The sequence below is a fragment of the Lagopus muta genome, chromosome 19 (assembly GCF_023343835.1).
Source record: "Lagopus muta isolate bLagMut1 chromosome 19, bLagMut1 primary, whole genome shotgun sequence".
Taxonomy (NCBI): domain Eukaryota; kingdom Metazoa; phylum Chordata; class Aves; order Galliformes; family Phasianidae; genus Lagopus; species Lagopus muta.
In genome coordinates this window covers 636,381-659,974 of record NC_064451.1, presented here as the reverse complement: position 1 = coordinate 659,974, position 23,594 = coordinate 636,381, and the positions used below count along the sequence as shown (strand labels likewise).

The 23,594-nt window shown below is 54.4% G+C and overlaps 2 protein-coding genes across 5 annotated transcripts; one reads left to right on the top strand and one right to left on the bottom strand.

The window, feature by feature from the left end:
* Window positions 1-7,647: 7,647 nt before the first annotated feature.
* On the bottom strand, window positions 7,648-8,397 carry TMEM203 (transmembrane protein 203). The gene has a single exon (XM_048966272.1). The coding sequence runs from the start codon at window positions 8,272-8,274 to the stop codon at window positions 7,864-7,866; it is 411 nt and encodes a 136-aa protein (XP_048822229.1). The 5' UTR covers window positions 8,275-8,397; the 3' UTR covers window positions 7,648-7,863.
* NDOR1 (NADPH dependent diflavin oxidoreductase 1) lies at window positions 8,385-22,773 on the top strand. Of its 4 annotated transcripts, XM_048966267.1 has the most exons (16): window positions 8,493-8,582; window positions 8,717-8,802; window positions 9,280-9,414; window positions 9,878-9,955; window positions 10,433-10,530; window positions 11,252-11,350; window positions 11,786-11,887; window positions 12,268-12,474; window positions 12,804-12,925; window positions 14,686-14,906; window positions 15,281-15,388; window positions 15,991-16,105; window positions 16,488-16,634; window positions 17,206-17,324; window positions 19,849-19,943; window positions 22,126-22,773. In XM_048966267.1, the coding sequence occupies exons 3-16, from the start codon at window positions 9,280-9,282 to the stop codon at window positions 22,268-22,270; spliced, it is 1,791 nt and encodes a 596-aa protein (XP_048822224.1). In that variant the 5' UTR covers window positions 8,493-8,582; window positions 8,717-8,802; the 3' UTR covers window positions 22,271-22,773. The 4 variants fall into 4 exon arrangements, with proteins under 4 accessions (XP_048822223.1, XP_048822226.1, XP_048822225.1 ...); XM_048966266.1 differs by lacking the exons at window positions 8,493-8,582; window positions 8,717-8,802 and adding an exon at window positions 8,385-8,460 and having other exon boundaries at window positions 22,126-22,771; XM_048966269.1 differs by lacking the exon at window positions 8,717-8,802 and having other exon boundaries at window positions 8,469-8,568.
* Window positions 22,774-23,594: the final 821 nt, after the last annotated feature.

Sequence of the window (23,594 nt, the reverse complement as noted above, 5' to 3'; positions counted from 1 at the left end):
CATCACACAACCTTCGGACCCAAGTTGGTTGCTCCACTGGATGAGAATGGATGAGTGTCCTCTCCCTCCCTGGGTCTGAAGATTTCCTGCTGTCTGTGCAGCAGCCAGGACGGGGCTTTCTGAGAAGCGGGGCCCCATCTCCAGGCAGGATCGGGGGCACTGACCAGCCGAGATCCCTCACACATCCACCTTTCCCCTAGGAGGAAATATGGATGAGTCTTGCGAGGAACTGTGGAGGAGTGAAGGCAGGAGAACCAGTTCCCCTGCACTGTCCCTGAGCAAACAGCCTGCCTGGTGCCGGGGGCTGGCAGGGCTGGGGCAGGGCTGCAGTGGGCACACGTCTCTGGGCAGGTGCAGGGCAGGGCAGAGGCTTTGCTGGGAGTGGAAACGCTGTCTTTAAACAGCTCAGTTAGAAAATCTTGAGGCAAGTCACAGGGAAGGGCTTAGTGATCTTGTTGACACAACTCTCCTCGCAGATACATCTGGAACAGGAGAGAGTGGGGTGCGGGGGTGAACTGGAGGCCACGTGCAGTAGATCCCTTCCCAAACCTGCATCATGTCCTTAGCATGCAGCTTTGCTTCCTTTCTTAGTGCCTCCTTTCTTAGTAGGCTTGCTTCCACCCTGGATAATCAAATCAGATCATTACCTCTAGGTTGAGCACCAGCCCCATCTCTTCTCAGGAGGCACAAGGCTGCTTCCCCCAACATCTGCCCATGTGCACTTTCTTATGGGTGTCACTGTCCCAGCTGGGCTCTGGGAGGTGATAACAGCCCTGACTCCATGCCAGAGAGTGATGCCACTTGAGGGAGTGGTCTATAAAAGCATGGGCAGGGGCTGCACACTTAGCCGTGGGTGCTGAGTCCTGGTTCTGGTGAGCCCCGGCCCTGTTTGCTGTCAGGGATGTGCTGTGATGGAGCGGAAAGTGGTGTTTGCTCATAACTTCAAAAGTGACCCAACAGCCCCATTCTTCCAACTGTACACTGACAAATCTGCTTTTAGCAGGAGGCACGGCCAGAGTACATGCACACACCTATTTGATCTGCTCTTGAGGGCCATGTCTTTGTCCCCACGCCTTCACGTGACTCTGAGACCCAGAAGGAAGTCACGGATCAGCAGGAGGCTCTGTGCAGCCCAGCACCTGCCCACAGCTGCTACGTGTGTGCAGGCAGTGCCAGTGCCTGGTGCCCTTATTCCAGCAGGACTGCTGGAGCTGGAGACATTCAGAGCTGCCCAAGGGATGTGCGCCCCCATACTCCTACAGTTCTTGGAGGGTAAATAGCATGTCAGACCTTTCCTCCCTGTGCTCTTTCCACACATGCCCTGATGGCTCTGACTGCACAGCCCCACGCATAGCCCACAGACCGGCTCACAACCAAAGTCCTGTTCTCTGGGCTTCCCTCCCACTGGCCACTACTTTTTCCACAACCCAAGCCCTGAATTAGCCAAAGCCGAACAAGAGCATCCTAACATCGAGATCTCCTTGCAGAGCTGCTCTGTGCAATCAGCAGGGCCATAGGGAAGAGATAGAAGGTGGAACAGTGACGTGGTGGAGGTTTCCCTCTGCAAGGCTGGAGGCTGCAGGAGATCAGGAAGCCCCTGTGCTCTGGGAGGTGCCTGTAAGTACTGCTGTAAGGCTGTGTGCTCCAACTCCTGGCAGCCAAGCTTATTCTCACACAAACTACTGAAGACCATCGCACAGGCTCCTTGGGACCACTTCTCTGATACAAAATGCAGTTGCAAAATCCAACAAAAATGAGGCTGCAGGACTCTCTTATCTCTAAAGGGACTGTCACCCATAAGAAAAGATGCCAGCTTATGTTCACATGGTTTCTTGACAAACTGAGATGAAGCACTGCTTATTTCTTCATTTTCTAGGTGTTCTCTGATCACTTTGTGCCAGTGCTCCCAGCAGTTTGGAGCTGAGCCACCAGGGCTGCAATTTGCTGTCATCTACACAGAGGTAAGACATGTCCTCTGAACAGGAGCTTATTGAACACAAAACAAAGCTTAATTATGGGAATACAGTATGAGCTGGGAAGCCCATCAGCACATCATAGAATTCCCACTCCTGACACCCATGTGTTGTCTCTACCTCCTGCACACACAGTAAACCAGTGAGCTCCTTTCTGATCTTGGTGTCTCACTCTCTGTAGCCCTCTGAAAGAGTGTCCACATCCCTGGTTTCCTTCCATGCATGTCTTGCCCACAGTCCCCCACCACTTTGCAGCAAAGAGGCCGGCACAGTGAGTGGGATGAAAGGGGTGTGGGTGCTGTGGAGGTGGGGAGCACCAAGGAGTGACATTGCTCTCTATGCTGGTGATAAGCATCCAAGGACCGGATGGGTCTGCCCTACAGACGGCATCTGGGATGCGCAGCAAGTCTGGCAGGGGCAGTGAGAGGGGGAAGCACACCAGTGAAGGGCTTCTTTTTGAGCAACAGATGGTTCTTACTTAGCTGTATTTCCCTTGCACGTGTGGAAATGAATGGCTGAAAGAAAGAAATCATCCAGGCTTGCTGCCAGGGTTACTAATCCTCTGCACTGAACATTGCAATAAGCTGGTGAGTTTCAAGCACAGAGAGCAGCTGATGGAGATGAGTCAGTAAAGGCTCTGCCCCACTCACAAACCTCAGTCTCTAGGGTTTGAAGAGATGAGGCAGCCTAGCCACGAGCCCCGGGTGGCAGTGCACACCGCAATGTGCCGCATGGCTTGGCACCACAGCTGCAGCGCAGCTGGGAGGCAGATGTCAGAAGTGTGCTTAGTGGAGATGAAGTGGAGATATTTGAGATGATTGTGTCCAGCCTCAAAGCCCAACTAAAATTTGGCCTTTTCTTACCTTTCCCTCAGCAAACCCAGCAGTCAGTGGCTGCTCCCAGTTAGGGCTCGCAAGACTTGGGTTTACTTGAGGGCAGCTCCAGACATCTATGCATGACAGAATGGCTCTGGAAAACACAGCCCATATCCAGGGGCTGGGGCTCCCACCGTGGCAATAGCACCAATGGTGCCATCTGGTCCAGGTTCTCTACATCTCCCACATCATTTTCCTCAGACAGCCCATGTGTGCTTGCTCACATGGCACATCTGCTCCCACCAACTTGGGGCAAAGCAGGATGCTGTCCAAACCACAGCCCAAGCATCCTTCCAGAGGCGCAGCTCCCAGCTCCTGACTCCCAGCACACTGCCATGTGAAAGCCACAGCCATGTTGAGAAGGCTCCCAGGTGTTCCCATATCAAAATGCAGTTGGATGCTGCTGGGACCAAGTCATCACAGCTGTCTGCTTTGGGATCCCTCATGTCCCTGTGGTATCTCAGGTCATACTGGACGCTTGTTCCTCCCATATATGAAGCCTGGTCAGGGTGTCCTGGCCTGGGCTATGCTCTGAAGGAATGATACAGACAGGGCAAAACCAGACTGGTCTCCCTCCAGCATGGTCACCCCCACACAAAGCTGTCTATCCAAGAGCTGCTCCTGTTGCAGAGGGAGTGCTGGGACACAGAGAGGGGTGACAACCAGTTCTGGGGCCGTCCCTGCCACAGGCTCAACCCCAGCACGGGGGGATGCTCCCAGGAGCATTCACAGCTCATATCACCCCAACCACATTGGTTCAGTGAGAAGTTTTGCTGCAGGACTTGTGTCCCTGAGCATGAAGCGATTCCCAGGAAGCAGCCTGGCTGCTCCAGGTGCCAGAACACCACAACCTCCCCACTGTGTATGCAGTCCTCACGCCCTCCCTGAGGGCAGCACCCACATTTCCATGCCACCCCTGTGTCCCCAAACGCACCTGAGAGCTTGCCTGGCCTTGGAGAACAGAGCTGGGGGTGCACGAAATGCAGGATGAGCCGCATGCAGGTGGATGTGGCATCATCCCGTGTCACACCCCACAGCCTGGTGACACAGTCAGGTTGGGTCTGATGGGGCTGGGCAAGCCCCACCACTGCTCAGTGCCAGGAGCTGCCCCGTGTCACAGCGAGGCTGTGGGATACCATCATCTCTCTGATCTTCTCGTGGTGTGCCCCTTTCCTGTGTTAATTAGCTGGGTGGGTGGGGAGCACCAGCAGCCCAAAGGCATCCATCCATCCCCAAAGGACTCAGTGAGCGTCCTCTCCTGACTCAGAGATTCCTCCTGCTTCCCACTCCTCTCCATCCCCATGTCCCACCATTTCCTTCCTCTGTGTCCTTCACACACTTCAGCAGACCCTGGCAGTGCCACCACTCACGCCAGCCCTGTCCCACCCTCACCACACCACCCCCAGTCCTCACCCCAGCCCCATGTGAAGAAGTCAGTGAGGTGACACAGTGCCTGTGAACCATGACTTGTGGCTTTGTGGGTGCATCCCCAAGAGTGGGGATGAACTTGTCGTGCAAGCAGGGAGAGGACAAGAAACAGCTCCTGCTTCCTCCCAGGTGCTGTGACCTTGGGGCACCATAACGTGACGCAAGTGAGCAACAGCTGGCTCCAAGTGGACTGACTCAAGGTAAGCTTGGGAACAGCATGGCCTCACCTGGTTGGCACCAAGCCCTGGAAAACCACTTCAAAGGAGATGCAGAAGCAGAGGAGCCAGCTCCCCACATCCGAGTGCCGGCGCCACCTAAAGGTTCAAAAGGACCAAGCTAAATGGGCGCTCCTGTCCTCTACTTGCAGTGATCCAAGGCTAGCACAAGCCACTTAGAGTCACTGGGGACACCCAGTCCAGAAGCAGGTCACACCACACGGCCCAGCCTGAGGTGCCAGCTGAGGGATCCTGCTCGACTGACACCGGTTCTGCCACTGCCTCTCTGTAACAGCCCGGATGAGCAAGCACCAGCATGCAGGGACAACCTTCATCACCAGTGGAAATTCCCTCTTTGTGCACAAGGGAGAAAAGCAGCTCACTAGGGAGAAAAGCAGCAGCCATCTGTCTCATTGCCATCAGAGCATCTCCCAGGGCTGGGAGAGGTCTGCCCTGTACTCACAGGGCACTGCCAATGTCCCGACAGGCAGTAGTTGCCTTTGCCCATGCCCCAAATGCCAACCCCTGCCTGGAACCACTCAGTCTCACCTGGCTGCTGGGGAAGAAAAGGTTTAAGCCACCACGGTGCTCCTCTCTATCTGCCCACTGATGCCTTGCTAACGATGGCCAGACCTGTTGGACAGCCTGAACTGAGCTTGGTGAGAGCCAGAAGGGCAAGGGCTCAGCAGCAGCCTGGGGCTGCTTTGGCTTCTCTCCTTTGGCTACAGGCAAAGGAGAGAAGGGGAGCCCAGGGTCCAGAAGATGTGGCTGGGATGGAGAAGCAGCACATCCCCTCTCCCACTAGTCAGCCCATGAGCACTTTGCTGGCACCTCAGGTATGCATCTCCTTGGTGGGATTCACTTCCCACCCTCCCAGATAGGAAGTGGCACTGGCACTGCTGCCCAGAGAAACTGTGGGTGCCTTATTCTTGGAAGTGCCCAGGCAGTGAATGGGGCCCTGGGCAGCCTGAGCTGGTGGGGGACAACAAACCCACGGCAGGAGTGGGGCTGGGGGGCTGTAAGGTCACTTCTACCCAAGCCGTTCTGTGATTCCCCAGCATCCCAGCTCCCTCTGCTCAGTCTGGCCACACAGCTCGCTCACCACAAGCACACTCACCAGCAGCACAGCAGAGTGAGAGAAATATGCCAGGAGCAGTCGAAACCAACACTAATCACTCCCTTGTACACATTCAGTCAGTTCCTTCTTCTACCTGGCTCTGCAACACCGCACTTAGCTCAGCAGCAACCCCTTCTCTCACTGCGTGGGTACTGGCGACCGCAGGCAGGCACAGCTCCCCCGTGCCCTTTAACTGCTCATTACACTGCAGATGCAGACACCTGTCTGTGGCCCAGCCATGTGTTTGGTTGGTGCCATCCGTCCTCATCGCTGCATGTGGATGCCGCCACGTCTGCACGTCCTCAGCAGCCCCAGGCAGCCCAGGAGGGTTTGTACCACCAACATGGCTCATATGTTCACACATATCATCACACATATGGGGACATTGGCAGCAGTAACGCCACAAGGTGGCTCTCACATCTGGCTTGGTGTCACATTAACTCAGAAGACACAAAGAACATCATCAGTCATCGTGAATGAGAGCACTGTGGGAGCAGCAAATGGCTTTTCACACCTCCAGTATACTTACTAGCCTTTGTCTAAACTTGACATATATTCAATACATATTATCAACCTATTATCTGAGTTATCTGTTATCTCCAGCGATTGCAGCTAAAAAGCAAAAGAATCAATGGGAGCTTCAGCGTTTCACTGAAATACTAGATTATTAAGATTAATTACTTAGATTTATGCTCTTGGCCAACACTTGTTTACCTGGGCCACGTTTCCTAGCCTATGTGCCCACATCTGCTCACAAGGACAGCACACAGGTCCTCATATCCCAGCTTCCAGGCACGGGCAGCCCTTGGGAAGGGTGATTTATCACTGCCCTTTCCTCCAAGTTCTCCTCTGTGCAAATTCTCTCCTTGAAGCCTGCAGTTTCTGCCATTAATCAACATGGTAATGTCCTGTGTGCTCCTTATGCAGGCCTCAGAGGCAATCTGTAACAAAGCTGTTGTTCCCTGAATGAAGCACCAGGCACTCTGCTGTAGAGAGCTTTTTCAAAAGGGAAGGTGATAAGGAATATCCCATGAGATCTGCTCTGAACTCACACCACGAGTTTATATAACCAGTACACCAAAGAAGAAATTGGGACATTGGTCCTTTCCTTCCTGCATGCTTCCAAAACGCTAAAAGCAAACACAAGTTATGCAAGAGGCCAGACAATTACAGGTTTTCTAGAACTCAGGTACAAAGCTGGAAAAGTCTCCTTCATGAAACTTCAGAAGCAACTGAATTCCTCAGATCACATCACAGCAAATCTCAGCTTCTTTTAATGCATGCTCTGCCCGCTACACCCCTTGTTATCCCCCAGGTTCACGAGCCCTGCACTGTAGCACTTCTCAACAGCTTATCTCCATGAAACAGATCCTGAGAGTGCAGAGAGCCCAGGGTGGTGCCAGCAGCTGCGTACATGGGGCAGGCAGGATGGGTGAAAGAGCAGCTGAAGCTGGAGGTCCCCACTACCAGGAGACGAGTTTTTTGCTGCTCTCATTACAAAAAAGAGAAGAGTTGTCAGGGCCTCGACATCAAAGCAAAACTTGACGTCTCACAGACAGGTCAAGGGGCAGACCCAGGTTCTTAACATGCTTGTGGTGGCTGTGACACTGTGACACAGAGATCCCTCAGGCACTGGCATCTAACACACTGATCCACACACTTCCTTGAAGGGCTGAGCTACCCCTGCCAGCACCCCAATGCCTACCTGTAGGGAACAGATCCACAATAGAAAATAAAAATACACATTTCTGTCCAAAAATATGCACAGCAGCTCTCTCTGGCTCAGAGCTCAGCCCCATAAAACGCTGCCAGCACACTGAAGGCATGCAGCACTGATCAGGAGCAAGATAGAGATAAATAAGCAATTCTACTGAAGATAATGGATCATTATGACCACGGTCTCAGGCAGTGCATGAGATGGTGGCTGCAGAGCTCTTGGCACTACAGAAGCAATTAATTTCACCTCCATGTGCTCTTCAGGCAGCAGTTTTAAGTACAGATACTTTCTGGGGAAGAAAGGAATAGAGGAATAAACCAAATTATTCCATGCACTTTTATTTTAAAATAATACACCTGGCATACCATAAAGTGCCTGCACTTGGGATATTTTAAGACTCACACCACGGACTGAGTGAGCCTGAAATGCAAAAGCAGTTTCTGAAGAAACAAAATGCTCCGCAGCAGAACGGCGTGCTCCTCCCAAACCCTGCGCCCAGCCTCACTGCACAGCGCCGGGCCGGGACGGCCCCAAAGGCTCAGTTCACACGGCAGGCCCTAATCATGAGGAGCTGCAGAAGGATGAAGACGGGCGACATGATGAGTCCGTACCACAGCTCCCGCGTGCGCTCCACCAGCTTCTGGCACAGCAGCATCTCGAAGACGAACTTGAGGCTGAGGATGGTGAGGATCCAGAAGAGCCGCAGCACTGCCAGCCGCTTCTCGCCGTCCTGGAAGAGCCGCACCGACACGATGGCGGTGAAGTAGGTGCTGAGGCCGTCTGCGACGAAGAAGGGGACGAAAACGACCCACCAGGAGAGCGGCGAGGCCTCGCTGTCCACCTTCAGCACCAGCAGCACGGAGAACACCAGCAGGGCGAGGCCGTGCAAGAAGATCTCGAAAGTGGCGAAGCCCAGCCACTGCACCAGCTCCCGCAGGGAGAACAGCATCGTCCCTCCGTCCCTCCGTCCCGCCTCTCCCGCCGCTCACGGGGCCCCGGGCCACCGGGCCAGGCCCGGCCGCACCGCCCCCTCCCTGCGCCCAGCGGGACGCGGCGCCGTGCGATGACGTCACCGGAAATGGATGAGCCAGAAGTGGCTGAGCCGGAAGTGGCGGCAGGGTGGGGGTGATGAGCGGTGAGTGCGGTGCGGTTGTGTTGCTGTCGCTCTCGCTCCTCGTTTCCTTTTCAGCTGACCTCCTTCCCCGGGTGCCTCCGTTCCCCCAAGCATCTCCTCTTACCTGGTGTCCGTGTTCTCGGGTATTTCTTTCTACCGGGTCTCCCGTGTCCCGTTCCCCGATGCGCTCCGCTCTGGGCCCGCTGGTGCTGCAGGAGCTGCTCTGTGATGGGGGCGCTGCTTTCTTTCGGCTTTTTTTTTGGCTGTTCTGGAGCAGCACAGACTGCCCGTGGAGACGCCGGGTTTCCTGGGGATGGAAGTTCAGGGCCCTTGCTGAGGGAGGCGGCTGTGTAGCCGTGCAGTGTAAGCATCGCGACCCAGCACGCGTGGCTGCGTTACTGGGCTTTGGGTGCTGCTCCAGGCCGCTTGGGTTTGGGTGCTTATGGCACCGGGGTAGACGTGCTGAAATCAGAAGCGCAGGGTGACCCATGCGCTGAGCACAGGTGGTGAGGAAAGCTAAAACGAGCCAGAATGTGAATTTCTGTCCCTGGATTCTCCCTTTGTTGTCAGTGTTGACAGCTGGGCAACAGCAGTGTCCCTGCTGCTCCTGCAAGCCTGGGTGCTGCAGTGAAGAGGGTGTCATGCGTCAGTGCTGTTTGGGGATGGGCACCTTGAATTGTGCAACTCTCACCATACTGTTTGGCTACCCCCATGCTTGCTGTTTGCTGCATTCTAATTTCACTCAAACCCACAGCTGCCAGCACTTCTCTGAAGCTAGGGTAGTTGTTGGTCTAGCAACACCTAATCTCCTGCTGTTTTCTTTGGGTTTGTTTCTTGCAGATGACAGAACGAAGACTCCTTATTCTTTTTGGCAGCCAAACTGGGACTGCTCAAGATACAGCTGAAAGAATTGGCAGAGAAGCCAAACGTCGGCACTTTCAGTGCAGAGTAGAGGCTCTGGACAGCTATGATGTGGTGAGTGGCCAGCCAGGGAGCTGCGTAGGCAGTTCTGGTCTTGCTTCATCCCCCCAACATCATTTCTGGGGCTCAGACAGCTTCCACCCTTGCTGTGACATGTGCTTCACCAGACCCCATCTCTGTGCCCCTCCTGAGGGTGGTTTGTGCTTAATCCAGCTGAAAATATGAAAACTGCACAATGACTTGGGAGTCCGTGTTGGGTGGCAGTTGCTCAGCCATGCTTTGTGTTCCTGCAAGGTAGAGCACCAGGGAACTGATGCTGCAGTTAGCACATGGGCAGCAGATGCTGCTGCAGTGCCTGTAAAGGAGGCTATACTGGGTAGGGCTGTGGGTGTTATACTGACTGTGGTCTGTCTGTGAGCCCAGTGCCATGAGAGCAGCTGGGTCTGGACAGTGAGGCACATCTGTAAGCTGCTGTATGCAGCTGGATGCACCTTCGCAAGCTTGTTTCTGCCTGCAGGCAAACCTCATCAATGAGCTGTTGGTGGTATTTGTGTGTGCAACCACTGGCCAGGGTGACCCACCCGACAACATGAAGGTAGGATATGTATATGTATGTCCATGTTGCTTTTGTGTCTCTGATCCACTGATCTGACTTATTCCTTCAAGTATCTTGAGTACTATTTTTTGGGGGGAGAGGACTCTTTTGGGGCAGTGTGAAGTGTGAAGCAGATGTTGGCTTAGTCAGAATGGCCATAGTCCCCTAGTGCCAACCTTTGTAGGGCTAAGGAGCACCTTGTGTTACTGCTGTACTGCAGGCTGGTGAGATTTCAGCAGCTTTGGCAGCCGAAAGGGACCCTGCCACAGTAACATTCTCAGGTCTGCAGAGGGCTCACAAAGCACTGTCCCCCTCCCATCGCCAGCATAGCTGCTTTCAGGAGTCACTTCTGCAGAAGGCTGTGCTCCCCTCTCTGTCAGGACTCAGCAGAGGGCTGAAGGAGCCCTGTGGTGTGTGCCAGCAGGGCGGGAAGGCATCTGTGCACAGCAGTGTGACTCCTGGCCCTGTCCTTTGCAGATGTTCTGGAGGTTTCTGTTCCGGAAGAACCTGCCTCCTGCTTCCCTTTGCCAGATGGACTACGCCGTGCTGGGCCTCGGTGATTCCTCCTATCCCAAGTAAGCAGCTCCTGCACTCCTTGCCTGTCCCAACAGCTAATCCTGGCAGCTTGGGTGAGAGGGTGGGGAATGGAGTGGACAAGCAGAATCAAAGCCTGACTCTAGAGCAGCGGTTCAGGCAAAACCTAATTCCCACCTGCCTTCAAAATTCTTGCCCTACGAGTCTATGTCCCTTCTAACCCCCAGGAGCTAGGCTTTTGCCACATCCTTCCTCCTAGCCTCTTCAAGCAGATACTTTGCTGTATTGTTGCAGACACTGTTTTCTGGTTAGCTGTTACAGACACACAGCTCTCTGAATTGCGGGAAAGCCTGCGTCACAGAAATTTCTGGACCAAGCCAGAAGAAGGCATCAAACATAGTTAGAGGTGACAGCCAGCCCCACTGGTCTCAGTTCTCTCCCAGTTGTTATCCCCGTGTGCCCAACAGAGCTACAGTGGTAGCGTGGGACTGTGAGGGACAGGGATAGGGAGGGAAGTGTTTCTCCCTCTGGGAGCTGACCTGAAGGGAAACTGGACCCCTTGAAGAGTCCCTCCAAAGTTGGGTACAGCCTGTGTGGCCTAGCAAGCAGTAACAGCTGCTACATCTCCGAGTTGTCCCACAATGGAGGGCTGGGCAAGGCTGTGTGTGCTGCACATGCTGGCCTGTGTAGCCAATTGGCTACAATGTCTGTTGTCCTGCTGGAGGAGCCTGCCCTCTACAGCTGTGATTATTCTCTGCCTAGGTTTAATTTTATTGCCAAGAAGCTGCACAAACGGCTGCTACAGCTTGGGGGCAACCCACTGCTGCCCGTTGCATTGGGAGATGACCAGCACGACTTGGGGTAAGAGCCTCATGGAGGGGTGATGAGGTGGGGGGCTGTGTTGCACTACTGCTCCCACACTCCAGACATAGGCAGTGGCCTCCTGCTCTGTGTGAGCATGCTGGTCTCTGCTCAGGGCTCTTCTGTGCCGAGGCTGGGATCACTTGTTTCACTGGGGTATCCCATGACTCCCAGCATATTGCCTAGGTCTGGTGGAACTGCAAGGGGTGAACGCCTGTGCTGCGAAAGGGCATCAGAGATTGTGTCCCAGGGCAGGTCCAGCACTGTCCAAGAAGATGTCAGACCCACCAAGGGATGCAAAGCCACAGTTGTCTGTGGCACTGCAGCCTCCCTGAGCTCTGACAGTAGTGCAGACGGCAGGAGTAGCATTGCTGGTTCGTGGAAGGATGGTGAGGGAGGCACAACTCTGTTGCAACCTCAGTGTCTCACTTGCAGGCCAGATGCAGTGGTTGATCCGTGGCTCCTGGCCTTATGGGACAAGATCCTTGCCCTGTATCCTCTCCCTCCTGGCCTTGAGGTCATCAGTCCTGATGTATGGTGAGTGTTGAGGTTTGCTGGAAATGGCTGGTGTGAAATGTCTTCTGTGACTGTTCTCTGGAGTGGAGAGATGCTTCTAGGGTGGAGGCCAAGACACCTCCTCACAAAGCTACTGATGTCCCAAGCATCCCTAAGACCTAACTGCTTCCACTAGACAGGCTTACTTTGCTGTATTACAGCATCTTTGAGATCTCCTCCTGACAGTATTGTTGCACTGTGATCTCTTACCATGAGTCAGCTCCAAGGAACAGGGATAGTGGGTGGTGGATGTTGTGGGAGACTTCAGAGTGTCCCTGCCTCCCTGTATAAGGCCATAGCTATGTAAAGCTAAGTGGATGAGCTGTGGCATAGAATTGACTGCATTGCTGTAATTCCTGCAGCCTGCCCCCTAGATACACCCTGCACTACTTGGCTGAGGACTCCCTGCACTCTGACAGCAGCCTGCTCCAGCCAACACCACCCAGGGCTCTTCCTTCGGAGCTTCATCCCTTTGCTGCTCGTATGGTGTCCAACCAGCGCATCACGGCTGAATCCCATTTCCAGGATGTCCGGCTCATCGAGTTTGATGTCACAGGATCAGGGATCACGTGAGTGTTTTTCTGACTCCCCCAAGCTTTTTTTAGTGCGAGATCAGATGTCCTATAATCTTCCTTATTTCCTCTGTCCTTCTTCAGAGACTGCAGCCTCTGTGCTGTCCCACTCCATGACAAAGTCAGGACATAGGAGATGTGCAGTAGCGTGGGTCCTGTTTTGTGGGACAGCTCTGCCTTGTCAGGTTAGGGAGCTTAGTGTTAGTGGCAATGGGAATTTGGCTGAGCTGTGGCCTCTCCTCTGTTGTGGGTGCTGGTTGGGGTCACGGTGCTCTGCCTGTAGGATTGCCTGTGGCCATGCTCAGCAGTTCCTGCTGCATCTGCAGGTTCAGCGCTGGAGACGTGGTGATGATCCAGCCCCAGAACTGCCCTGAAGATGTGCAGCAGTTCTGCCAGCTCCTTCGCTTGGATCCAGACCAATGCTTTTTGCTGAAGCCCACAGAGCCTGGTAAGTGCTGCTGGCCACTCCTTTGCCTCTCTGCCAAGCCTGGAGATCTGCTTTTCCTTTGCTTTAGATCCAGTAGTTAAGGAAATAAGGATTTGTGGCTGGCTGATACAAGACATCTGCCTGCCCTGCAGTGCTGGGGCTCTCCTTCTCTCCCAACTCTCTATGCATATAGGTCTTTCATTAGGCTTATGGAAGGGACCCGGTGGTACCAGGGCTGCCTTATATCTTCACCAGCTCAGAGTGTGAAAGATCCTGCATGCTCACCAGCCCAAGACCCAAATCAGGTTGCTCTCACTTCTGCCCCCATCCATGCCTATGATTCTTTGCTGGGGCATGCAGGTCCCCTGGCTCTGCCTACACCTCAGAGTCCTCATGGAGGTGCTTTTGCAGCCACGCACTGGCACCAACAACCAGAAAATCCTCCTGGAGGCACCCACTCACCAGGCATTGCTATGGCTCTGCAGCCTGCATGATGCCAGGAGTGGTTGGTTTCTCTTCTTTCCTCCCCACTGAGTGCTCATCACCTCCCTGGTCTGGGGAACTGAAGACCACAGGAAGTCAATATGAGATCTACTGGAAAACGTCACCCCAAGACTTTCCTTTGTACTTTAAACTGTGCTTTGGTTTGTTCCTTTTTTTCCTGATTGCCTCCAGAAGTGAAAGAACCCAGCAGACATCTTCAGCATCACAGTCTTTTTACCCATACATGGAGAGCACATGAATCCCTTGATATCCTTCTCTGCAGCGTGATTGGTGTGGTCAGCACCAGGAAGGGAGAAGTCCTGGACCTTACAAAGGATGCAGCACAATTGCCAGCCCCTCTGCTTGATGCCACCTGAGGCTAGACAGTGCTGTGAGGACCTCCTAACAGGCTTCTATGGAAGTGTCTAAGCTACATAGCAGGGAACAGGTGCTCCGTCTCCAAGATGCCAGAGCTCCATCCCTGCCATCTCTGAGCACTCTTGATCCTGATATGTCCCAGCATTGGTCCCTGGCATTTCAGTTCACCTGCAGGGATCTGCGTCTCATGAAGAATCACAGATCCTGGTTGGTGCACCTGCAGATCAGCATGTGAGCATCCCTGTCCTCTCAGTAGTCTGTCATGCTTTGAAACACTTCAGTACCAGTTTGGTTTGATTGGTCAGATGCCAGATTTTGCAGAGCGATTCTGTGGTCTTTTTTTAGGTAGCAGTGGCTGGAACTCTTTTCATCTTTCCTTTCACCCCACGTGCTGTTGCAATGAGATGTTCTGAGTACCCATAGAGGTTGCAGTAGACCCCTTCTTTTTAGCCAGTAGTTGCTACTTCAAGACTATATGTCCTGCCTTCCCCCACCGTCTCTTGACTGACTGTCAGTGCTGGGATTTGGGCCTGGGAAGCAAACCCCAGAGAAATTCAAGCTACTTGTTGCACCCCAGTAGGAGAAGGAGGAGACAAGGACAGGCCTGGCACATAGGACGCTGCTGGTTATTTCCATTGCGGTGTGTGGGCATGGTGGGAACCATATGGATAAGGCATTGTCCAGAAGTACTTAGAAAAAGGGAGTGCTCAGCACCGCTGATGTTCTCTGTTGCAAGCATGTGAGCTTGCAAAGCAAGCTGGGAAGAACAGGATGGAGTGGGGGTGTATGGTGGGAAGCAGCAGTGGTGGTGGCTAACGTCAGCTCCATTAGACCTTCCTGTAGCATGTGGATGCCCTCATGCAGCAGGGCTGGAGAGTGCCAGAGCTGGCCCTGAGCTCTCTCTGGTGCCTCTCTTGCAGGCACAGCCCTCCCTGCTCACTTGCTGCAGCCCTGCACCATCCGACACCTGGTCACCCACTACCTGGACATCTCCTGTGTGCCACGGCGCTCCTTCTTTGAGCTCTTGTCCCAGTTCTCTACGAACGAGCTGGAGCGGGAGAAGCTGCAGGAGTTCAGCTCTGCACAGGGCCAGGAAGAGTTGTACAGCTACTGCAACCGACCTCGCAGGACCACCCTTGAGGTTGGTCTGGGGGAGCATAGCAGACCCATCCTTGAGGACTGTGCCATAGAAATAAAGCAGCCAAGGCAGAGGAGACAGATGATGAGCAGCAATTTATTGACTGAGGAATTTAATTTACTTCGCTCATTTTCTCAGTTGTCCTTGGAATAAGCAGGCTAAGGCTTGCTCCAAATTCTTAGGCTCTGTTGTGGTTTTTGTGTTGCAGCCTGGGGACAAGGGTAGGGCAGTGGGACAGGCAGATTGGTGCTCAGAGAACCCCTGCTGTTGGGTCTTTGGGTGAGGGTGGCAGTGCTACAGGACGACCTCTGCTGCCCCAGAAAAGCAGGCAGGCTGCTTTCTGAGATGCACGAGCTCTGCTCTCCGTGACTTTGCAGGCCCTCTGGGATTTCCCTCACACCACATCTGCAATTCCACCTGAGTACCTGCTGGACCTCATCCCTCGCATCAGACCCCGCGCCTTCTCCATCGCCTCCTCCTTGCTGGTAAGAGCTTGGTCCTTCTCAGCCTCATGTCAGGCGCTGAACTTAGTGCCAGGACACTGCTGGTGCTGCACCAGCACAGTGCACCATGGGTGTTCAGGCTGCACTGCCTGACCCTGTGAATATCCACAGCCCACCTGAACCCCCACTGCAGGTTAAGGTGCTCGCATGTGCTGGGGCTGGTGCGGTGCAGACTCTGCACTGTCACAGGGAGCAGTGAGACCTGGTACTGTAGAGGCTGGCAGGTCCTGGCTGCAGAAAGAGGGTTGTGCTGCTTCCTGCTGCTGCCGGGAGGTGGCGGTGGGACCCAGCCCCGGTGCCTTGGCAGATGTCAGCCCGAGCACTGGTGGCAGTTGCTTTCCATGGAGGGCTCTTGGCTTGAAGTGTCTCTGTCACCATTGCCAGCTGCACAGAGCATTCCTATCGCTGTGCTGCACTAGGAAAACCCTTTTAGCCTGCTCTGTGTCTGAGCACCTGTTTCAGGTTGGGATGAGTGTTGCCTGGTATGAGTTGGGCAATGGAGTCTGTCCCTGTTAGAGGTATTGGGTGCTCCTCACTGAGCTGTACTGGGTGTCTTGGTTCTCATGGCTGCTGTCTGCACACAGGCTCATCCCGGCCGGATCCAGATCCTCGTGGCAGTAGTGCGGTACAAGACGCGGCTCAGCAGGCCCCGCCGTGGTCTCTGCTCTACATGGTTGGCATCTCTCAACCCAGAGCAAGGTAACATTAATTGGACTATGTGAGGACCTGTGTGCTTGCTTCAAAGCACAGCATGGATTGCACAGAGCTGATGGAGCTGGCAGCAGCTTGTGTGCTGGCTGCATGCTGGAGTTGTCTCAACCATTGGTGGAGCACCAATGCCAGCAGGACAGGCTAAATGCACAGCCTTCCTCACTGCTCCCATCTTTGGAGCATGATGTGCTCCCCTAGCTTGCCCTGAGCCCTGTGAGCTCCTGACTTACTCCCACTCGTTTGACCCTCCTACTCCCAGCACCGGTGTGCTCTGCAGTCCTTACAGAGGGCTGCTCCTCGCTTCCTGCAGCTGATATTGCTCTTATTGCTGGACATCTCCAGCAGTGTTGAATGCTGAGTCTGTTTGCAGGTGATGTCCGGGTACCTCTTTGGGTGAAGAAAGGAGGAATGAAATTCCCAGCTGACCCTGACACTCCTGTAATCATGATTGGCCCTGGCACAGGGGTGGCACCTTTCCGAGCAGCTATACAGGAGCGAGTGGCACAAGGACAGAAAGGTGAGGGGTGGGCATGAGGTGCCCCTTGCTGCTGGCAAGTCTATGTTCAGCATATAGGAGGAATGAGGAACTGGGTGCTCCTGTGGGTTTGGACGGGCTCGAGCTTTACTGTAGTTGGAAGCAGGCTGGGCTCTGAGGGAGGTCAGCACCAGAGAGAGCCTGATGTGTGCAGACTATGTGGTTATTCACAGGCTGGGCTGCCAGGCTGCTTGTTGGGTCAGGGCAGGGCTCTGAAGTGCCTCTTTCTTGGTTCCCTGGAAGTGGAGTTGGGTTGCTGAGATTGCTGCTGCGCAAGCAGTTTTCCCTCTGCCCTTGTCCCATCATCACTGCCCTGGCCCACTTGTGTATCTCTGCAGAAGGCTGCTAATAGGCTGGTGGAGGGGAGCTGGCAGCCCTGCAAGGGCTCACCCTGCCCTGCCCTACTTGCCCACCACACCCCACATTTCCAGCCTCTGGTTGTCGCAGGTCATGTGCATTCATGCTTACACAGTTCTTGAGTTGCATGGGTACTGATGGCCCTCACGGGGCATTTCGTCCACCCAGCACAGCCGTTCTGATCTGCTCTCCACAGGGAACTGCTTGTTCTTTGGCTGCCGCCAGAAATCCAAAGACTTCTACTGCCAGGCAGAGTGGGAAGAACTGGTGACAAAGGGCTTCCTGATGCTTTTCACGGCCTTCTCCAGGGACCAGGTTAGTTCTTGGAGGAGCAGGTTGTACGCAGAAGCACCTTGGCTGCGCTGATGGGAACCTGCTGGGGTTTTTGCCCCTGTGCCTGTGACGGACCTGGTGGTATGGCACAGTGATCACCTTGCTCCCCTGCACCACCTGGGTGCTGGCCAAGATTACCAGCAGCAGCACAGGGGCCAATCTGTGACACAGCTGGCTGTGCTGAGTTGGAAAGGTCACTGAGACAGAGCTGGTAAGTGCCAGAGCAGATAAGGTGTTAGCCAGCTTTGTTTGTCTGAGCCACGTGAGCAGCTCTCAGGCCTCTTTGGGATGAAGGGGGAGGGTCAACAGGCAATAACTTTTCTTGGTTGAATGCTGCCATCCCCACTGTGTCCCTCTGATCACCAGCTGAAGCTGAAGAGCTTGGCTTCCTGCCCCATTTTGTGGTGCTGTTGTGCCAGCTCCCCAGAGTCTCAGTGGTGTAGGCAGAAGCTCCCAGGAGGGAAGAGCACCCCACACCTCCCTTACTTCCCAGCCAGTGCCTTTGGTGGGCATCTCTCCCTCAGCCCCTCTCTGGGCTGCAAGGTTTTTAAGTTGCGGGAGTGGCTCAGTGAGTCCCTGTTTGACTGCCTTGCCCGATCCTTTGATGGTATGAAAAGCTCAGCCTGCCTTTGAAACAGAGATATCTGATAAAAAGGGTCAGTGAGAATGGTATTCCTAGGTAGCTCAGCTGTGCCAGTCCTTTTCTCCTGGCTGTGTGTATGCACTGACATTAAGCCAGCATCTTTTATCTGGTTACTTGTAAGGCGTGAGTGAGATGCCTCTGTGAAGGCTTTCTGAGTCTTTGATTAACAGGAGTGGTAGAGCAGAGGCTTTTTGGATGAGTATTCTGCCTTTTTTCCATTGGCTCACACAGTGGATGGGAGACATACAGCTCCTCAAATCTGGAGGGCAGCCCTAGAGACTTCCTGCCCTCGCAGACTGTAGGGCCAGGGCTTACAGCAGTGTGTTCCTCTTGGCTCCTCCAGCTTTGCAGATTTTGTGGCACAAAACGGATTGGGTTCTGCTGCCACTGTGTCTCTGCAGTTCTGCACAGGGAGCTGCTCAGCAGCATGGCTAGGTGGGATGTGGAGCTGCTGTGCCTGCAGCTCCAGCAGATGCCACAGATGTTAACTCATCAAAAATTTCTTTTTAAAGAGCCTGACAGGAGCTGGGATGCTCCATAGCTGAGCAGGATTTCCCTCTTCTTCTGTAAGGTTCCCATGTAGCGACCTTCTGTCACATCGCTTCTGCCCTGCAGAGCAGATTGATCCCTTCCTAATGCGGCTGTCACTAATTCTCAGCAGGATGCCCTGGGCTTTAGCTGAGACATTATGACCTGAGTTTGTCTCTTGGGTGCTCTGGTTTCTAGGTAGCTAGGTCCATAAACGACCTGCTCAGAGCCCTGGCCTCATTGATAGAGCCTCTATCAGCACTTAGCTGATTAACGTTAATTATGCTGAGGTCGGGCAGCTGGCTGGCTGTGTTGGTGCTTGCAATGGACTTACTTACCTCCTGTGGTGGGTCAGGGCTGCGTAGCTGTGCCCAGAGGTGACTTGATTCTCCTGTGCGCTGCTGCTGCTGGCGCTATGTGGGACCTGAGTGCACTGTGACAATTGCTGGGACAAATGGGGCCAAGGCTGCTTGGGGTGCTCCCACACACACCTCCAGAGCCTGAAATGCGTCAGGAGCCTTATTGCCTCAGGGTGGATGGGAGGTGTGACAATGCAGGGAGGAGGCTGTGCCTGCGGCTCACCTCACCCCTTTGCAGGGCCCAGCATGATGGGACATGCAGCACAGGGCCTGGTCTGCATCACAGTGTCACCTTTGTCGTGGGGGAGCTGTCTGGGCCGGCAGTGAATTCAAGCACGTTGGCAATGGAGTTCCTTTTGGGCAGGCGCCAGGGCTGCAGGCAGGATGCCTGAAGTGTTGAGGATTAACCCTTTGGGAACTCTGCTCTGCTGGTCTGTGCTTTGCTGAGAGCCAGTTGTACCCAGTCTCTAAGCACTGGAGAGGAAAGGGGTGGGACTCCCTCCAGGTTTCCTACGCTTTTGAGCTGTTCCAGGCCTCCAGTGGGTGACTGCAACCAGCAGCCAAAGGTGCAGGAGAGGCTGTACTTCACAGCAGCCCTGGTATGAGGGGCTGTGAGGCCTCTGTCCACTCAGGAAGAGGAGGAGCCTTCATGGGGCTCACAGCCCTGCACCCTGGGCTGTTCAATGGAGCTGACAACAGGCAGGAAGCAGCCAAAGGATTTAGGGGCTTTCCCCTCTGAAGCTCCTGCTGCTTGCACCTATCTCCCATTGATCTGTCAGAGTGCACTGACATGCACATGGAGTTCTTGCCCTGTGCAAGAATTGATCTGCTTTGATGAGCACCTGATGCCCTCCATTCTCCAAAGGGGCTGCACAGCCTTGAGCTCTTGCAAGCAGACCCTGAGAGCAATCTGTTTGTGCACTGAGGGCCAGGTGGGTATTGGTACTGCTGGTGGGCTCAGCACTGTTTCTTGCAGGAGGAGAAAGTGTATGTTCAGCACCGCATCCGGGAGAATGGACGGCTGCTATGGGAGCTGCTGAATGGCCAAAGCGCTCACATCTACCTGGCTGGGTGAGTGAGGTTTCTCCACAGGGACCAGGGGGAGCAGGGCCTTGCATTGATGCTTCTCCAGCTCCCTGGAGGCTTTCCCATGGCTCAGCCACCGAAGCAAGCACACCCTGCACCCAGCAGGTGTTGGGGAGCTGCAATGGCCGCTGCAGAGGGACCAGCTGGTTCCTGCCCTCCTTGCAGTCTGCTTGGAAAGCCCTGGGTTGAGGGCCCTTTTCTTACCTAGCCTGCACTCCAGTTAGGAGGGGCAGAGCTGCAACCATGGTAGCACTGTCCAGGGCTGCCTCAGCTCTGACCCACAGCAAGTCCATCTGTGGCAGAACCCTTTATCTTTTCGCACTGCTCTCCTCCAGTCAAAGTGGGCCAAAGAACTGCAGTTCTGCTGCTTGGATGGGTGGGAGGCTCCTGAAGCAGTATGTAACAGGGCTGCAACTGTGCTGTAGCTCTTGAGCGGCTGCTTTTGGGACTGACTCAGCTGCTCACCTGAGCTTCTTGGAAATCCTCAACCAGTGGCCAAAAGCTGGTGTCCAGAAGCTGGGAGCATTCAGAGGCAGTGTTTGCAGCTCCTTTCCCGGATAAATCCTTTCACCTGCCTGCCCTGGTGCTGCTTGAGCAGGGGGGAGGCTGCCCAGGTGAGAGCATCGTGAAAGACTTCGGGCTCCACAAGTTGATAAGAGAGAAGCAATGGTGTTTGCCCTGCACCTACATGACCTGGAAGGCAGGACACAAGCCCAACAAATGTACCTTGCTGTTGATATAAGCAGTGATTGCAGGAGTCTCTTTCCTGCACATCTCACACTTCCTGGTGCCTTGCAGGGTGAGACTGGCCTCACTGCATTCCTGGGAGAATGAGATTTGTGTTTACTACCCAGGAAGGGCCAGTGGCTGCCTGATTGTTTCTATGCTGGTTGTGCTGCCTGCTCAACTGTGCACTGTATTGCAGTGCTGTCTGGGACCTGTAACCCACAGGTGTGGGGCTTGGTTTGGTTTCTTTCCCAAAGTTGAATGTCTTGGATAGATCGGAGCTTGCATGGCTCCCTGGTGTGGGATTTTGGAAGGGCCATGAGGATGGATGGATGTCAGGTCACTCTGGGACTTACTAGCATAGGTGGGCTTTGACCCGTGGTTCACCCTGAGTGAGCAGCTGGGGACTCAGGGCTGTCCCTCCTTGCTGGCTGTGCCCAGCTTATCCAGCCCAGGGCCAATGAGCTGAGGGTGTCTCCTACAGAAAACAGATTTGGCGTGTTCTCCATCACAGCCACGGTTCCACTGTCTTGCACTCACATATCATTGCCTGACTCAGAAGCAGTACGACTCTTCTAAAAACAGAAGACCTCCTTTCTGTGTATTTTGAGACATTAATCAGCTTCAATGCAAGTCAGAATTCTCCCTGGTTCTTGGGAAACAGCAAGGATGTGCTCACTCCAGTTAGGACTGCCTGGGAATTTTTCTTTATTGAATGTTTTTTTGTCACACAGTTCTTCAAATGAAACTCACAGAAAAAGTCTGAATTCCTTATTTCCCATTAGAAATAATTGCACTTGAAAGTGTTGTGAATCCTATTTGGGTATTTTTACACAGGAGCTTGTGTTTACTTCACCATTTCTCTTACTTTGAGGTTTGAACTAAATTCCATTGTAACTGCCACCATCAAAACAAACGTTTTGGCTTTATTGGCAGGAGGCTGAGGCAGTGGTGCCTTCATCCTGCTCCCTTGCAGCCGTTGTCCTGCCCAGCTCAGGATCAGGCACCTCTGCCATTGAATGCCTCCCTGAGATGAAAGGGTCATTTCCTGCCCTCCTGCAGTGAAATTATGACTAGGAACTGTTCCCTGTGTTTCTCTAATGATGCTGATGGGAAGTACAGGGGCCAGAACTGAGGGCACTGAGCTGTGGTGCTCTCAGCTCCGCAATGGGTACTGAGTGCACATCTTTGCCTGCAGATGCCAGTGCTTAGAAGCCCTGTGTGGGGTAACAGCTCTGCTTTCTAGGGAGTGGTGCAGCTGTGTCCTGAAGCTGCCATTTACTGGTGGCAGGGAGCCCGCACTGTGGGTGAGGCGGGTTACCACTGCAGCCAGGCAGTGTGCTGGGGCACTGGGTCTGGCTGCCTCACTGGAGCAGGGGAGAGGTGGATGAGCCTTGGTTTTCCTGCTCCCCCTCTGTCACACCACTGCTCTCTTTTCCAGAAATGCCAAGCAGATGCCAGCGGCGGTGGCTGAAGCCCTGCAGTCAGTGCTGCAGCTGGAAGGTGGCCTGTCGCCCTCTGAAGCAGAAGAGTATTTATCAGCCCTGGAACGGTCCCAGCGCTTCCAGTCCGAAACCTGGTCATAAGTCTCTGCTCTGCCTGAGCTGTGCCTGAATAAAGGAGCCAGCAGAATGATCTGCCTTTGGCATCGTCCTTGGGCTGAGGTTATTCCAGCCAGGGCAGGGGCCTGGCAGAGGGCGTTCGTTAATCCAATCCCATTCCCAGGGAATGGTGGGGGAACCTGCTGGGGCTGCGGGTGAGGCCTGGCTCCCTGTGTGCACTCCCCCCCTGGGTTTGGGGACAGGGGTCTCTGTAGTGGGAGGCTACTGGCTGTCTCCTGCATGACACTGAGCTGCCTTCCTGGGTCCTCAGCTTACAGTGCCCCCATACTGGGCTGGCAGCACCCGCAGGCATTGCTGTAGCTATGGCCTTGGCTGCAGCCGTTGTTTGTGGTAGGACCTAAAGGAAGTGAGCTGTTGCATGGCAGCCTCCCCACCCGGCGTTAGTCAGCAGCAGCAGTGCCTGCAGTGGGAGGCTGCCCCGACAGACCTGTTCCTCCTGTCTCTGGTGGCCGAGGCCAGCAGGGACAGGCACAGGAGGTTTGGTGCTGAGCTCCTGGAGTGCCACTGATGGTTTCCCATTCCATGAGCTGCTGGACCCATCCTCTGCCCCAGCTGGTGCCCTGCCTCAATCCAGGCTTAAGCAAGTCTGTGGTCCCCAGCCCTTTCCCTTGGAAAGGTCCCCAGTCCCTCATACTGCCAGCCCTCCTTGTGCCCCACTGGGACCAGTGCCACCATCTTCCTAACCCAGTTCCTTGAACTCCATGCCACAGTGTAAATAGCAATTAGGGACCAGGCTGTAATGACTCAGAGCCAGGGACAATCCCTGGGACAGGAAGGGGCAGGGGTGCCACTGTGCCTGTGACCCAGCTGCGCTCCCACGCGTGGGATCATGGGGTCCAGAGTGGGTGTGTGGTGCTCTAGGGCATTGCTGGAGCTGTGATGAGAGGAAGCAGGGAAGTTTTTGGTTTCCCCACCCTGCTGCATTTCCTCTGTGCCCTGGGGATGGCTGGAGAGCTGCACAGAGCTGCTGCGTGACAGCCGTCATGATGGTGACAGTGTCCTGCACAGGCACTGTCCAGGCTATGCTCTCTCTTCCAATGCCTGCAAGTCACTGTGGGCACCATAGAACTGAGTTGGAAGGACCATCAGGTCCCACTCCCTGCAGTGCACAGGGACACCCACGGCTCCAGCAGTGCTCAGAGCCCCAGCAGCCTGACCATGGCTGTCTGCAGGGACGGGGCATCGCCACCTCTCTGTGCAATCTGTGCAGTGCCTCACTGCCCTGAGTGTAAAAAGCTGCCTTATGTCCCAGTCTCAATCTCCCCTCCTTTAATTTGAAGCCATTTCC